At 55.4% G+C, this 15977-nt stretch overlaps 1 protein-coding gene across 2 annotated transcripts; it reads right to left on the bottom strand.

Annotated features, from left to right (window-relative positions):
* Positions 1-10433: 10433 nt before the first annotated feature.
* On the bottom strand, positions 10434-14148 carry UBC (ubiquitin C). Of its 2 annotated transcripts, none has more exons than XM_051839546.2 (2): positions 13784-14148; positions 10434-13014 (listed from the first exon to the last, which is right to left on the bottom strand). In XM_051839546.2, exon 2 carries the CDS (start codon positions 13009-13011, stop codon positions 10498-10500), a length of 2514 nt encoding a protein of 837 aa, XP_051695506.2. In that variant the 5' UTR covers positions 13012-13014; positions 13784-14148; the 3' UTR covers positions 10434-10497. The 2 variants fall into 2 exon arrangements, with proteins under 2 accessions (XP_051695506.2, XP_069922156.1); XM_070066055.1 differs by lacking the exon at positions 13784-14148 and adding an exon at positions 13161-13329.
* Positions 14149-15977: the final 1829 nt, after the last annotated feature.

Below are 15977 nucleotides of genomic sequence, written 5' to 3'. Positions count from 1 at the left end.
AATTTGAACTATACAAAGTACCTTAAAATGTGGTAAATTATATCAGACCTATGTTGTATTCGTGTTTTTGCTCTCCAGCCACAGTGGTCTTATGAAAATAAAGTAAATTCTGTGTATACAAGCCTTTGTGTTGCTAATTAAAGTTTGCTAATACAAATTGTTCAAAAAATTGGGTTAATGCAAACGCCCTTCAGTTTGCTTGGATCCCTTGTTCAGTTTTACATGTCTTTGATATGCTTTAAACTTGTTTCTTTTACAGATCTGTTTTTGCAAAAACTATAACATCTCTTTTAACAGCGTCTGCTTCATTGGTTACTCTGCCATTTCTAGAGTTAGGTCCTGTAAGCTCTTTTTAACTCTGTTAAACAGTTCTGAGTTATGTGATGATTTCGTGTGCTAACTCTTATGTTCAAGGTTTTTATTTCTGGTTTATTTGACAACAAGAGACCTAAAATTCATGTTCTGCCATGGTAATCTATTGTGTACTCTACTGTCTCTGTTAAGCTCAGATTGATAAATATCATTAAATCTGGTCTAAAAGTGTTAAAATCACCCTAATTAAATAAATGGCTGTCATTTCAAAATGTTAAATTCTATTTTAACTAGATACTCTAAGTTCTCTTGGCACCTTTAACAAACTTTCTGAAAATTAAAGTTCTAAATTCTCTAAACTTTAGTATCTCCAGAGGGCCCCTGGAGATGTCAAAAGATATATCTCTCATCTTGCAGAGATAATAACCAATCGGGATGTTTAAATTAAAAGTGCTGCCAAGATGTAAAATAATTCAACACTACTAAAATTCCTCACAACCCACAAGGACAAACAATTATCAAAAAAACAAAATAAAATTTTAAAAGACCAACTTATAAAACAAAAAGGGGGAATCATACCCCCCGCCAAGACCAGCTACGAATGGCCATGCTCACATTTTAAGTTTTCCAAAGCATCAGCCCTTGTCAGCCTTTCACAAACATTGGCCCCTCCAAGTACCCTACCTTTTGGTTAGGGTAGAATGGAAGGACCCACTAACGGGATGCTGGCAAGGACCGGACCCATGACAAGTGCTAGTAAAGAATTTGGATGTGTCTTCCTTCAGGGGAATTCCAATCCCATATGGGTACCTGCGAGAAACCTTAAATATCTTCCCTCTGCCAAAGAAGGTCACCCAGGAGGACTCCCTCCCGAAGAGTGATTTCTTTTCTCTCAAGGGATAAAAAGACCATATTGGACTCTCTGCCTCATTGTGACTGGATCACCAGGAGTGCCGCTTTTATGCTAATCGCTCCAGCATCGTCCAGGACAAGATCAAGACCCTCCAAGAAGACCTTGACCTGTGGTCGGGCCTTGGGGGATGGCTTCCTTATCTCCTCCCCCTCGTGGGCCCTTTGGTCTCCATTGTCCTTGTAAATTTGTCTAAGATCTCATCACTGAGGTCCAGTTAATGGTGGTCTGACAACAATATGCCACTCTTCAAGAACCGGGCTATGCCGCTCTTTAAGTGCCAGATTGGGAACTCTCTACATCCGCCCATGGCCACTGCCCAGATGCAGAGGTATAATACATCATACCCTGAGTGGCTGAGGTGGTAGCCAATGACGGGTAAGATCCCCTGGGGCAGCCCCTAACAGCTGGAGTAGTGGTCAAAGACGGGTAAGATCCCCAGAGGGGGACAACCTAAGACAGACACGCTCCCTAAAGGGCTGATCCCAGTCAAAGGGGACAACCTAAGACAGGCACACTCTCCACTCAGTTCCTCTTCCACTCTTTACTATAAAACAAAAAGGGGGACATGTTGGGCATTGCCTAAAACCTCCATTACAATATGGCGCCTGGTGGATGTTCGAGGGGCGTGTCTGCGGCTGCTGCAGTTAAGCTACGTAAGATCAGACCACCGGCAGGGATAGGTCCGCTTTAGTTCCGGACACGTGGACAGTGCGTGATCCCTATACTTTGCTTAAGGTGCCCCTGTGAGTGCTCCACCCACGCCTGCATGACCTTTTCACTGATTGGCTCCCCTACTGCGCATGTCTTTTGTAAGCTTTATAAGCCTGCACACTTCTACAAGAAAGTGGGTCCTGCTTCGACAGCACTCACGGGTGCTTGCGGTGTGTTCTTCACCAGTCGACCTTACCTCTCCCGTTTGCCTGGTTGGGGAGTGCTTGTGCTGCCCCTGCTGGTCAGGGACTGGCGTCGGGCTTGAGATCCTGACAGCCGGTGTTGAGGTACAGCGGATTAAGCTGGTATTTGGGATACCCACATTCCATCTTCGAGTCCTGGCTGCTCCACTTCCAATCCAGTTCCTGCTAACATGCCTGCAAAAGCAGCAGCAGGAGACCGCGCAAGTGTCTGGGCCCTGCCACCCACATGGGAGACCCGGATGGAGTCCTGGCTCCTGGCTCTGGCCTGGCCTGGCCCAGCCCTGGTTGTCATGGCCATCTGGAGGGTAAACCAGTGATGGAAGAGCTCTCTCCCTCCCTCCCTCCCTGTTGCTGGGCCTTTCAAATAAAGAAATTTTGTAAGAAAAGGTTTGGAGGGAAAGTTGAAAAAAACTGATGTACTGCGGATACATGACAGCACGTAAGCAGGTTTTCCCCAGAATTTCTGTGCTGTGTCGGAAACCGCAGCCCAAAGTCGCAGGTTCCTGAGCCCCAGGACCCGTGTGACTGAGCTCGTCCCGCAGTGTCAGGTAATGAAGGCGGCGGGCAGGGTCGGCGGCAGTGACCAGGGCGTGCCAGAGGCGAGGTGGCACGCGTGCAGCAGCCGGGCAGGCACTTGGTACAGCTGTTGAGATGCTGCTCGGCACAACCACAGCTCCCACCCAAGTGCCTGGGTTCCAGTCCCAGCTCTTGGCCCTGTTGCAGCTTCCTGCTAATGTGGAGGCGAGAAGCAGGTGACAGCTCAAGTGCTCAGGGCCCTGCCACCCACAGGGGACGTTCAGATGGAGCTCCTAGCTCCCGGCTTCATCTGGCCCAGCTCTGGCTGTTGCAGGCATTTGGGGAGTGAACTAGCAGATGGAAGATGTCTCTCTGTCTCTGTCTCTCTGCCTTTCAAATAAGTAAAAATGATTTTTTTAAAGACCTCTCATGCCCACCCGGTTCAGGGTGGCACCTCGGCCGCAGGGCCAGGGAGCAGCCTCCTGTGCCTTGGGCTGCAGAAGGCTTTGGAGCCATGATGTGTTGCTGTGGATTCGTTCTGAGAGGAGCGTGGTGGGGGCAAGAGGCACAGAGTCATCACACAGACACCAGGAGTTGGGTGAAAGTAGGCCAGACGCGAGCAGCCCACAGACTTATTTATTTCAGTTGGCGCAGCAGCTTATATAGCCAAGGTAGCCAATCCAGTCAAGGGGCAGTTTATGCCCTAACCAATCACAGCCTGTTGCCAGGCAGTTTCTGAAGCCATCCAATCACAGCCTGTTGCCAGACAGACTCCGTTGCCCGTGGCCATCTTGGCATGGCCTTCTCATTCTACTACGATGGCTGGAAGCCATCTCGTGTTCCTTTTGAGCTCCCGGTGTCTTTGGGTTTCATGCCTGGGGAAAGACGAGTCTTGTTCTGAGAGAGGAGCCGCTGACCTGAAAAGGCAAGAGTGGCCCTGAGGTGGGGTGCAGAATGAGCTCCACGGGTGGGCCGCATCCGGGGGTCATGGTGGGCTTCTCTGGGCCCAGGCGAAGTTGCCGTCTTTGTACCGTGCCGGGGCCCAGGGAAGGGGCTGGGATCTGTTCCAGATTTGAGGGTAGAGGAAGGATGTCGGGCTGGAGCCAAGGAGCTCCCCAGGGAGGGCTGGCCCTGCAGTGTCGGAGCAGAGTGCTTCGTGGGCTGCGTGTTGCTGTCCGAAGGTAAGAGCCAGCTCCCCAAGGCAGCACAGAGCAGGGTGGCAGCCCAGTGAGGCCAGCTTGGGCTGATGGCTGCCGGTCACAGACACAGCTCCCCGGGCAATGGGCCGAGGCATAGGTGACTCCGAAGGGAGAAGCCAGGCCTGGTGAACCTGAGCTAGTGGATACGGGACGGCTGGCGGGTGTTCACTGCTGTGGAAAGGCCCGCACCTGGGGACATTCCAGATGGCCTGGACAATGCACTCTAAGAGCCTCCCCGGCCGCCCCGCCCAGGGCCACGTGGGACTCTGCACCTGCCCAGCAGCAGCCAGAAAACAGACTCGGCATGCTGCTCAGCCGGAGCGAGGCCTGGCTCAACCCCACCCTGCCCCCCAACTTGGTCCCCCCAAAATGAAGTCTTCTCTGCCCTAACCAGCCGCATCCTCTCCATCTTTAAACCCAACACTGAGGCCGGCGCCGCGGCTCACTAGGCTAATCCTCCGCCTTGCAGCGCCGGCACACCGGGTTCTAGTCCCGGTCGGGGCGCCGGATTCTGTCCCGGTTGCCCCTCTTCCAGGCCAGCTCTCTGCTGTGGCCAGGGAGTGCAGTGGAGGATGGCCCAAGTGCTTGGGCCCTGCACCCCATGGGAGACCAGGAGAAGCACCTGGCTCCTGCCTTCGGATCAGCGCGGTGCGCCGGCCGCGGCAGCCATTGGAGGGTGAACCAATGGCAAAGGAAGACCTTTCTCTCTGTCTCTCTCTCTCACTGTCCACTCTGCCTGTCAAAACAAAAACAAAACCAAACCACCAACACCGAGCCCCCAGAAACCCTGGGGACTGGGAGTGGGAAGCCCACTTCCTAGAGGCAGGCTTCAGCCTGGCATTTGAGGGGAGTAGTGGACAGAAGACGTAATCCAGTGCTGCCCGATGAGGGGGAGTGTGGTGGGATAAACTCGGGGGAGATCTTACTGTCCTTGACACGAGGCACAGGAAGAAGCCGCCTGTCTGCTACGCGTGTGAGGTCTGGAGCTCTCGGCCACATCGCGGGCACCCTGAGGGGACAGATCACACACCAAGGACACCAGAGCCCAGGCCTGATGACGTCCCATCAGGGTCCTGCATTTCCCTACGGTTCGGCCAGTGGGGCTCCGTGTCCTATCCCTGGACGCATCCTAACCCCGCAGGCTCAGATCCGTAACTACGTCTGCGAACGCAAGATTCCAAATAGCAAGCGAGAGTAGCAGCGTCAGCGGTTCTAAGTGCACTTGCAGCTCACGGGTGCAAGTGCAGTTCCACACAGTTACCGGGTGCTCCACGCAGTTACCGGGTGCTGCGTCTGTTACAACTTTGCTGTCAGACGCCCAGGTGCTGCACTGGAGTTCAGTTCCCACCTCGGGTCCCGGCCTCCAGCCTCCTGCTGCGGTAGACCTGAGGGGCAGTGGCGGTGAGAGACAGAGCTCTTCCACCCACTGGCTCACTCCCCAGATGCCCGCAACAGCCAGAGCTGGGCCAGGCGGAAGCCAGAAGCCGGCTCTTCCATGTGGGAGGCAGGAACCCATGAACTTGAGCCATCATCTGCCACCTCCCGGGTGCATGAGTGAGGCAGAGGTGTGACTCGATCCCAGGCACTCGAATATGGGATGTGGGTATCTCAAATGGTAGCTTAACCTGCTGTGCACAAACCCCCAAAAATACATTAAGAAAATAATTATTATACATTAAGATTATACATAAAGATTATTATACATTAAGAAAATAATATTAAGAAAAGTATTTCGGGGCCGGTGCGGTGGTGCAGTGGGTTAACGCCCTGGCCTAAAAGCGCCGGCATCCCATATGGGCGCTTGTTCGAGACCCAGCTGCTCCGCTTCCTGTCCAGCTCTCTGCTATGGCCCGGGAAAGCAGTAGAAAATGGCCCAAGTCCTTGGGCCCCTGCACCCACGTGGGAGAACAGGAAGAAGCTCCTGACTCCTGGCTTTGGATCGGCACAGCTCCGGCCGTTGAGGCCATCGTGAACCATTGATGGAAGACTCTCTCTGCGTAATTCTGACTTTCAAATAAATAAATAAATCTTAAAAAAAAAAAAAGTTTCACCCGTTTAATGATGGCAACACTTTAAAATCAGGGGTTCCCAACCCTGGCTACACTAGATTCACTAGAAGTTTCTAACACTGCCGATGCCTGGGCTGCACTGCAAACTGAGCAGCTGGTATTTGTCATGAGGTGGGGCCGCCCCAGGGGAGGCTGGACGTGCTGCCCCACGATGCCCAGCCCGACCTAGCTCTCCATCGGGTAGGACCCGAGCTGCCGAGGTGGGCGAGGTGGTGGCACTTCAGAGCGGAACGAGCCCCTGAAGGGAGGTGTCCACCACAGGGAGGATCCGGGGGGTGTGGAAGGCAGGAGCAGACCTGCTACAGTCGCCTCAGCTGGGGTGGAACCAGAGACGGCGCAGGCCCAGAATCCAGACAGAAAAAGGAGGTCAAAGGCGTGGGGGAGGACGGTGAAGTCGCTTTCACAGAGAAGTGGACGAGACAGCCTCCGGGCAGCACAGAAAGGAAGGAACTGGAATCGCTCGGTCAACCACGGCCACGGCCACGGCCACCGGGGGGCGCTGCAGGCTGCATCACTGAACCGGTCTGTTCCAGCAGCTCCCTCTTCAGGCAGACATAAGCACTGCACATTAAAATGGAAATTTCCAGGAATCCACTTCATGAGGACTTTATAGCTTGGTAGGACTTTTGTTGCACTTTCAGGCAAAACATAAAAGGTAGACTACTTTACACAAACTGTATATACAACTGTATATACGAATACAACCCTCATATTTTTCTCCTGGTTTATTCAAGACTTACATAATGAAACCTAGGCCGGCGCCGCAGCTCACTAGGCTAATCCTCCGCCTAGCGGCGCCGGCACACCGGGTTCTAGTCCCGGTTGGGGCGCCGGATTCTGTCCCGGTTGCCCCTCTTCCAGGCCAGCTCTCTGCTGTGGCCCGGGAGTGCAGTGGAGGATGGCCCAGGTGCTTGGGCCCTGCACCCCATGGGAGACCAGGAAAAGCACCTGGCTCCTGGCTCCTGCCATCGGATCAGCGCGGTGCGCCGGCCGCAGCACGCTGGCCGCGGCGGCCATTGGAGGGTGAACCAACGGCAAAAGGAAGACCTTTCTCTCTCTCTCTCTCTCTCACTGTCCACTCTGCCTGTCAAAAAATAAATAAATAAATAAATAAAAAACATAATGAAACCTATGCAAGTGAATCCTGAAGTAGTAGCCATTTAAGTGTGAAACCAAACACAGGTGCTTTTAAAACTACCCAGACTGTGAGAGTTTACCATCTCTGTGCTTTAAGTGAGCTGCTCGTCCCTCACGTACCCCAAAGGCTTCTAAGCGTTCGCTGGGGATGGGTGCGGCCCCGGTGGCTGGCTTTCTTCTTGAGAGAATTGCACAAGAGGTCTTTTCCTCTAACATAATGATCTCAGAACTCTGTCAAAACGACAAAAGGCATAAAGCAAAAAAAAAAAAAAAAAAAAAAAATCAGGTATGGACAAGATGCTACCTCGCGTGGGTGGGGAAATTAATATATATTATCAATCGTTCTAACACATGAAGTCTGAAAGAACTGTGCTCCGGGTGAGGGCTGGGACTAGGATGGCAAGGATGGAAGGTGTGCGGCACATGTTGTGGCAAAGGTGTTACGCCGCACACCCACTTGGCAAACTGGAGCACCAGGTGGAATCCCAGCTACTCCATGCTTCCAATCCAGCTTCCTAACATGCCTGAGGCAGCGAGTGACAGCCCGAGTCCTCCCACATAGGAGACCTGGATGGAGCTCTTGGTCCTGGCTCCCACCTGGTCCTGGTCCAGCCCCAGGGAGTGAACTCACCATGGAGGAGCTCCTGTCACTGTGCCCTTCAGACAAATACAAGTTTATGAAAATATTGTTCATGATACTCTTCATTCGCCTTTCTAAATATTGAAACACATGAAAGTTGCCTCTTCAGAAACGTACATTAAACAAATGATCCAGGGCTGGCGTTGGGGCACAGCCGGCTAAGCAGCCACTTGCGGTACAGGTATCGGTATTCGAGCAGCTGGCTGAGCCCCAGCCACTCTGGTTCCAATCCAGCTCCCTGGGAAGGCACCAGGGAAAGCCACAGGTGGCCCACCTGTTTGGGGCCCTGCCACCCACATGGGAGACCTGGATGAAGCTCCTGGCTTTGGCCTGGCCCAGCTCTGGCCATGTGGACCACCTGGGGAGCAAACCAGTGGATGTAAGATCGGTTTCCCCCTCTCACTTTCAAATAAATCTTCTAAAATAGTAAAATCACAAAAAACTTGATACACGTTGGCAGACAGGTTAAATAAATCATAGGATATCCATACTATGGGATACTAGCATAGTATTGAAAGGTGTTAGCATGGGAACATGCTGTAATTACCCAGTAAAAAAAAAAAAAGCAGGCTAGTATGTGGACATTGAATTGAAAACGCTCCAGTTTGCGTGTACACATGTATCTATGTAATAAACATGGCACACTCGTTACACAAGGGAAGTCATACCCAAGTGTTACACGTAGTTATTTCTGGGAAGTAAAATTGGGTGATTAGGAACTTAAGATTCCTCTCACCTTTTACAATTCTGCATACACACAGGTATGTTTATATGGAACTATACATTTTAACTTAGAAACAGGCAAACATGTTTTCCTAGCAGTGGGCTTATATGGATAGTACGTTTTACATCTGATTTTATGAATGTGCCTATACTGTGCTTCAGTTTTCAAAATCTTTCCAGTACCTTCACCTGCAATCAGAAACTCCTTTGAACCTGACAGGAAACTTTTTAGTTCAGAGTTTGAGCTTTCAACTCCGCATCCGCACCCCTAGAACACTCACATAGCTTTGTTAGAATGATGTTCTGGTGTCCAGACTTTCCGGCTTACACAAGATACACAGGGTCTCCACTTGTCCAAAGGACACCAGGCTGTTGCCTCAGCCCCACACTCTCAAGACCAGCAGTAAGTCACCCAACTGCTTGATTTCTCCATCTAATTTTGAAGCGTTTTCAAAATACACTCATTATCTAGAAGCCTTGCAATGCCTGCCATACATTTTCAAGGCACTATTTTTCCTATGTGATAGGTACGCCAGATGCTAACGAGGGAAGTAAGGAAAAACCAGCGTACTGACTGAAGTCTGACTGAAGTGACAAGAGCTCTGGTTGTTTCCTGGACTCTTGATCCCTGTGCTTGTTTGCAGGAGTCACAGAAACTCAGTGAACTACACATTACACGTACGTAAGTCAAAGGAAACTCCAAACCGATGAGGTTAGACTAGTGGATTTCTTAAAGGGCACCAATTTCCTACTGATCCTGACCTAAAAACCTGTTCACTCTAAAATTAACAAAATTCTTGTACATCAGATTATGCCTATTTGCCTATAACTCGGGTGGGAGGAAACTTCTCCTCCCAAGTCTTTTAGCGTCTCCCTGGACAATTCTGGGGTTCCCAACTTCCACCTTTAGTTCAGTAAAATACAACCCATAACCAGCACTGTGCAGTCACATGTCTGCACAAATTCAAACAGGAGGCCCAATGTTTTGCCCAGTTGGGTTACATACAAACCCTTATCTAGTCACCGCAGGAAATTTTTTAAGGATGTATACCTCTAATTCTGCCTTCCAAATAAACAGGTTTTCCCTGTTCACTCCCCAGCTGGCTACAATGACCAAAACTGGGCCAGGCCAAAGCCAGGAACCAGGGACTTCTTCCAGGTCTCCCACGTTGGAGAACTGGCCCAAGCACTTGGGCCATCCTCTGCAGCTTTCCCAGGTGCACCAGCAGGGAGCGGGATCAGAAGCGGAGAAGCCAGCAACACAGGACAGGGCTTTAACACACTGAGCCACATTGCCATCCGACCCTACCACATGAAGATCTGGAGTCCATCTTCCTATCAGACATTCCAGCCAGTAGCTTTCATTTCCTAACCATTCTGGCATAAGCTTGATTAAAACTACCTGCTACTCATTAAAATATTGTATTTTCATCTTTTTACCTACTTGACAGTGACAGGACAGGAATGTTCCATCCACTCCATTTTCCAAATAGCCAAGGCTGAGCCAGGCCAAACATGATCCTGCCCACTCCCATTTGGGTCTCCCACATGGGTGGCAAGGGCCCAAGCACACACCCCCTCAGAATGCACCAGCAAGTTGGAAAGAACAGCTCCAACTAGAACAGATGCTGGCAACCCACCCACCCCACCTGCTCCTTTTCACAGAATCTGATGAACTGTTTGAAACACACCCAATAAAACTGTATTAAACCTGGTTTCTCTGTAGATGCCCCCTTCCCTTCCAATTTAGTTTCTAATATTCCAAAAACTGCTATTTGGTGACTTTTTACATGTGTATCTCACTATGTTTTTGCTCAACCAACTATATCCTATAATGGAGAAAAAGCTTTATCATTACCCAGAAAAACTGGTAGAAAAATGTCAACCCCCCAACACTCTGAAAAGCAGAAAGAGCTCTTCTCTCACCTATTGGGATACTCTATTTCTCTATTTGCAATTAGAAAAAATAAATGTAAAAAAAAAAAAAAAAACCACACACACACACACTACTTGGAATGCAAGAACTTTATTGAAAGAAAAGTGCAATGAAATTTGTTAAAGCTTGAGAGGGAACTTAGACACCTCCCCTCAGACGCAGGACCAAGTGCAGGGTGGACTCCTTCTGGATGTTGTAGTCGGACAGGGTGCGGCCATCTTCCAGCTGCTTGCCGGCAAATATCAGCCTCTGCTGGTCGGGGGGGATGCCCTCCTTGTCCTGGATCTTCGCCTTGACATTCTCGATGGTGTCACTGGGCTCCACCTCGAGGGTGATGGTCTTGCCGGTCAGGGTCTTCACGAAGATCTGCATGCCACCTCTGAGGCGCAGCACCAGGTGCAGGGTGGACTCCTTCTGGATGTTGTAGTCGGACAGGGTGCGGCCGTCTTCCAGCTGCTTGCCGGCAAAGATCAGCCTCTGCTGGTCGGGGGGGATGCCCTCCTTGTCCTGGATCTTCGCCTTGACGTTCTCGATGGTGTCACTGGGCTCCACCTCGAGGGTGATGGTCTTGCCGGTCAGGGTCTTCACGAAGATCTGCATGCCACCTCTGAGGCGCAGCACCAGGTGCAGGGTGGACTCCTTCTGGATGTTGTAGTCGGACAGGGTGCGGCCGTCTTCCAGCTGCTTGCCGGCAAAGATCAGCCTCTGCTGGTCGGGGGGGATGCCCTCCTTGTCCTGGATCTTCGCCTTGACGTTCTCGATGGTGTCACTGGGCTCCACCTCGAGGGTGATGGTCTTGCCGGTCAGGGTCTTCACGAAGATCTGCATGCCACCTCTGAGGCGCAGCACCAGGTGCAGGGTGGACTCCTTCTGGATGTTGTAGTCGGACAGGGTGCGGCCGTCTTCCAGCTGCTTGCCGGCAAAGATCAGCCTCTGCTGGTCGGGGGGGATGCCCTCCTTGTCCTGGATCTTCGCCTTGACGTTCTCGATGGTGTCACTGGGCTCCACCTCGAGGGTGATGGTCTTGCCGGTCAGGGTCTTCACGAAGATCTGCATGCCACCTCTGAGGCGCAGCACCAGGTGCAGGGTGGACTCCTTCTGGATGTTGTAGTCGGACAGGGTGCGGCCATCTTCCAGCTGCTTGCCGGCAAAGATCAGCCTCTGCTGGTCGGGGGGGATGCCCTCCTTGTCCTGGATCTTCGCCTTGACGTTCTCGATGGTGTCACTGGGCTCCACCTCGAGGGTGATGGTCTTGCCGGTCAGGGTCTTCACGAAGATCTGCATGCCACCTCTGAGGCGCAGCACCAGGTGCAGGGTGGACTCCTTCTGGATGTTGTAGTCGGACAGGGTGCGGCCGTCTTCCAGCTGCTTGCCGGCAAAGATCAGCCTCTGCTGGTCGGGGGGGATGCCCTCCTTGTCCTGGATCTTCGCCTTGACGTTCTCGATGGTGTCACTGGGCTCCACCTCGAGGGTGATGGTCTTGCCGGTCAGGGTCTTCACGAAGATCTGCATGCCACCTCTGAGGCGCAGCACCAGGTGCAGGGTGGACTCCTTCTGGATGTTGTAGTCGGACAGGGTGCGGCCATCTTCCAGCTGCTTGCCGGCAAAGATCAGCCTCTGCTGGTCGGGGGGGATGCCCTCCTTGTCCTGGATCTTCGCCTTGACGTTCTCGATGGTGTCACTGGGCTCCACCTCGAGGGTGATGGTCTTGCCGGTCAGGGTCTTCACGAAGATCTGCATGCCACCTCTGAGGCGCAGCACCAGGTGCAGGGTGGACTCCTTCTGGATGTTGTAGTCGGACAGGGTGCGGCCGTCTTCCAGCTGCTTGCCGGCAAAGATCAGCCTCTGCTGGTCGGGGGGGATGCCCTCCTTGTCCTGGATCTTCGCCTTGACGTTCTCGATGGTGTCACTGGGCTCCACCTCGAGGGTGATGGTCTTGCCGGTCAGGGTCTTCACGAAGATCTGCATGCCACCTCTGAGGCGCAGCACCAGGTGCAGGGTGGACTCCTTCTGGATGTTGTAGTCGGACAGGGTGCGGCCGTCTTCCAGCTGCTTGCCGGCAAAGATCAGCCTCTGCTGGTCGGGGGGGATGCCCTCCTTGTCCTGGATCTTCGCCTTGACGTTCTCGATGGTGTCACTGGGCTCCACCTCGAGGGTGATGGTCTTGCCGGTCAGGGTCTTCACGAAGATCTGCATGCCACCTCTGAGGCGCAGCACCAGGTGCAGGGTGGACTCCTTCTGGATGTTGTAGTCGGACAGGGTGCGGCCGTCTTCCAGCTGCTTGCCGGCAAAGATCAGCCTCTGCTGGTCGGGGGGGATGCCCTCCTTGTCCTGGATCTTCGCCTTGACGTTCTCGATGGTGTCACTGGGCTCCACCTCGAGGGTGATGGTCTTGCCGGTCAGGGTCTTCACGAAGATCTGCATGCCACCTCTGAGGCGCAGCACCAGGTGCAGGGTGGACTCCTTCTGGATGTTGTAGTCGGACAGGGTGCGGCCGTCTTCCAGCTGCTTGCCGGCAAAGATCAGCCTCTGCTGGTCAGGGGGGATGCCCTCCTTGTCCTGGATCTTTGCCTTGACATTCTCGATGGTGTCACTGGGCTCCACCTCGAGGGTGATGGTCTTGCCAGTTAAGGTTTTCACGAAGATCTGCATTGTCTGTTATGAGAAAACACACAAAAAGAAACAAAAAAAAATTCAGCAAACAATTCACTAATATTCCTAAAGACTGAATATCGTCTATTTATCTACACTATTAAAATTAATAACTTGCTTAGGAACTCCAAAGGACACCAAACACAAACCTGAAAAATTACTTCAAAACCCCAGCCTCAGACCCTTCGTTATGAAGAAAGCAGGGAAACGTGACCAGTGAACTCAGGGCTTTTCCGTCCCTCCCCCCTTCCGGCTCGCGTTCCCGTCCACTCAGCAGGATCTCGCCTAGGCCCTAACCGTGTGTCTTGCAACTGACAGAAACCGACGCCACCCACACCGGGAGGCAGCCCCGCCCTGCTCTGTGTGCCAACACGCGGGTGACGTCACGGCGCGAGCCGCCCCCCACCCGCTGGAGCAGCCCCGCGCCGAGGCGCCTCCCTACTCCCCAGCCCCTAACCGGGGCCCAGCGCTGCCCGTCAGCCCCGCCACACCGCTCCCCCACGTCTCCAAACGCGGCCCGGCGACGCCGCCTTCCGCTCCTCAGACCCTCGCGGCGCTCGGCGCTCTCCGGCCCCTGTCCGCCCTGCACCCTGACCTCCCGGCTCGGCGGCGCCGCCATCTTGTCGGTTCTTCCGCCTGCGGGGCGACCCCAGCCGACTACCCGCCCGGGAGGGCGTCCCGCCCGCGGCGGGCAGCCGCACCGCCCTCCTCCCTCACGGCCGAGAGGCCGCGGGCCGCCCCCACCCCGGCCAGCACGACGAGGTCCACTCACCAGGCGGCGGCGGCGGCGGCGGCGGCGGCGGCAGCTGTACGCAGGATGAAGGCGACCGAACTCCGGCTCCGACGGAACTGGCTGCGCCGCGCCCGGCGCCCGCTTATATAGTCCGACGGCGAGCCGCCGCCCCGGCGAGATCCCTCCGCAGAAACGCCGAGAAGGAACTACTTTCCTCAGCCTCTTCCGCCCTCCGGGAAGGAACCCTGCGCCCGGGGCCGTCGGCCCCCTCACAAAACGTTCTCGGGTCGAGCCCGGGGCGGTACCGCCGGGCCCGGGAGGGGAGGGGCCGCCGCCCTGAGGGGCCCGGCGGAGGGATCAGGGCGTTTGCTGCGTGCTGCGGCCGACGTGCGGGCGCCCGCCCTGGGGGAGGGGAGCCGGCGCGCGGGCGGCGGGAAGACCCGGCGCGGAGCCGGGCGGCGCCCGGAGCGGGCGGGCGGCCGGGGGCTTCGGCTCCGCCCCGCGCCCCGTCCCCTCGGCCGCAGCGGCCCGTCGGTGGGCGGCCCGCGGGGGTTCCGGCCCGGCGCCCCCTCCCCGCGCGCGGCCCGCTCTGTCCCCGGCCCGCGACCTCGAGGGGCTTTCTGTGGGGTCGCGTCTGAGGTGACCGCGGTGGTCTCGTCGGGGCCGGGCCGTGACTGGGCACATCCGGGCCTCGCCTCCGCGGCCCACTGTGTCCACGGCCCGTGACCTCTAGGGGGCTTTCTGTGGGGTCGCGTCTGAGGTGACCGCCGTGGTCTCGTGGGGGCCGGGCCGTGACTGGGCACATCCGGGCCTCCCCGCGCGCGGCCCGCTCTGTCCCCCCGGCCCGTGACCTCGAGGGGGCTTTCTGTGGGGTCGCGTTTGAGGTGACCGCCGTGGTCTCGTGGGGGGCCGGGCCGGTGATTGGACACATCCTGCCCTCGCCTCCGCGGCCCCGGCCCCGGCCCCGGGCCGCCGGCGCGCAGACCCGCGGGGAGCCACGGCGGACCCCGACAGCGCTGGCTGGTTGCGGCTGGTCGCGGCCGCCCAGGCTCTCCCCGGAAGCCGCCGCCGGAGGCGCCTGGTGCGGCCCGGGCTTTAACCTGGGCCTTTTTACGGACGCGAACCGAAGCTGCGCTCTGTGTTTCCGGGATCCGATGCATGAAACGCGCACCTCGCGTTGTGATCACAAGGGGGAGGGGCACGGTCAGCCACGGGGTCGTGTCCTGGTGTTTGGGAGAATCGTGGCGTCGACCAGCAGGTGAGCTGGAGGCTCTTAAACGTTAGCGGTGGATTTGCCCCCTCGTGCCCCGAGTCCCCCCCTCCCCACGCTGTGCTGTGCGACTCTTCTAGAATGTTCCATTGCCACGATGGGGCGGAGGCGGGACCACAGCCCCTCCTTAGAGGGGAAGACCGTTTTACAAGTGTCATGTCACCGAGAAGCCCCGGCAGAACAACCGCTGTGTGGTTGCTGTGGTAACCTGCGGCTGTGTGGATCTGGGAAGATCTACCTGAGCATTGTTAGAGGACTTTTCCACCCCTTAAACCCCCAAACAAGGAATGCCCGGGCCCGGGGGGTTAAAATGCAGAGCAGGAACCCAAGCTAGCGGGAGACCCTGGTGATGGCCAGCACGGATTCCTGTGATGGCCAGGTGTTTTCGTTCTTGTTTTGTTTTTCTGAAGTTCGCATCTCTGCAGGGCACCGGAAGGTGAGCTTTCTCGCTGGCTCCCGAACACGCCCTGTGTGGATCTGGTGACGGCGGCTCTGTGAGTCATGTCGCTCTGAGTCACGCGCCTGTGACTCGAGCTTTTTTTGGAGTCCAAAGGGTACAGAAAAACAGTCGTGATGGCAGAGGCAGGGTGGGGAGGAGGAGGGAGGAGGAGAAGCGGGAGGGGGAGTGCGCGAGGGTTAGCTCCAGAGAGAAACCGACGTTTCTAGAAAAAGCCCGGGGAGGCAGCCCGGCACCCGGGACGTCCTGCAGCGGGCCGCGCGCGGGGAACTTCAGTAAACGTCTCTCCCAGGGAGGGAGGGGGAAGTGACCGGGCACAGGGACGGCAGCGGCTGTGTGCGCCCGGGCAGTGGCCTTTTCCGCCAGGACTGACTGCTCTCGGGGACCAGGGGTTGCCCCAGCTGTGGGGCCACGGCACCCAGTGACTGAGACATGGTGGAGTGAGCAGTCCCCCAACACGTCCACGGCGAGAGGCTGAGACCCCTGCCCTTGTCCGGCCTGCTGTT

Source organism: Oryctolagus cuniculus, chromosome 21 (genome assembly GCF_964237555.1).
Source record: "Oryctolagus cuniculus chromosome 21, mOryCun1.1, whole genome shotgun sequence".
Lineage (NCBI taxonomy): Eukaryota > Metazoa > Chordata > Mammalia > Lagomorpha > Leporidae > Oryctolagus > Oryctolagus cuniculus.
The sequence above is the reverse complement of the archived record's forward strand: the minus strand, read 5'-3'. Positions and strand labels throughout refer to the sequence as shown.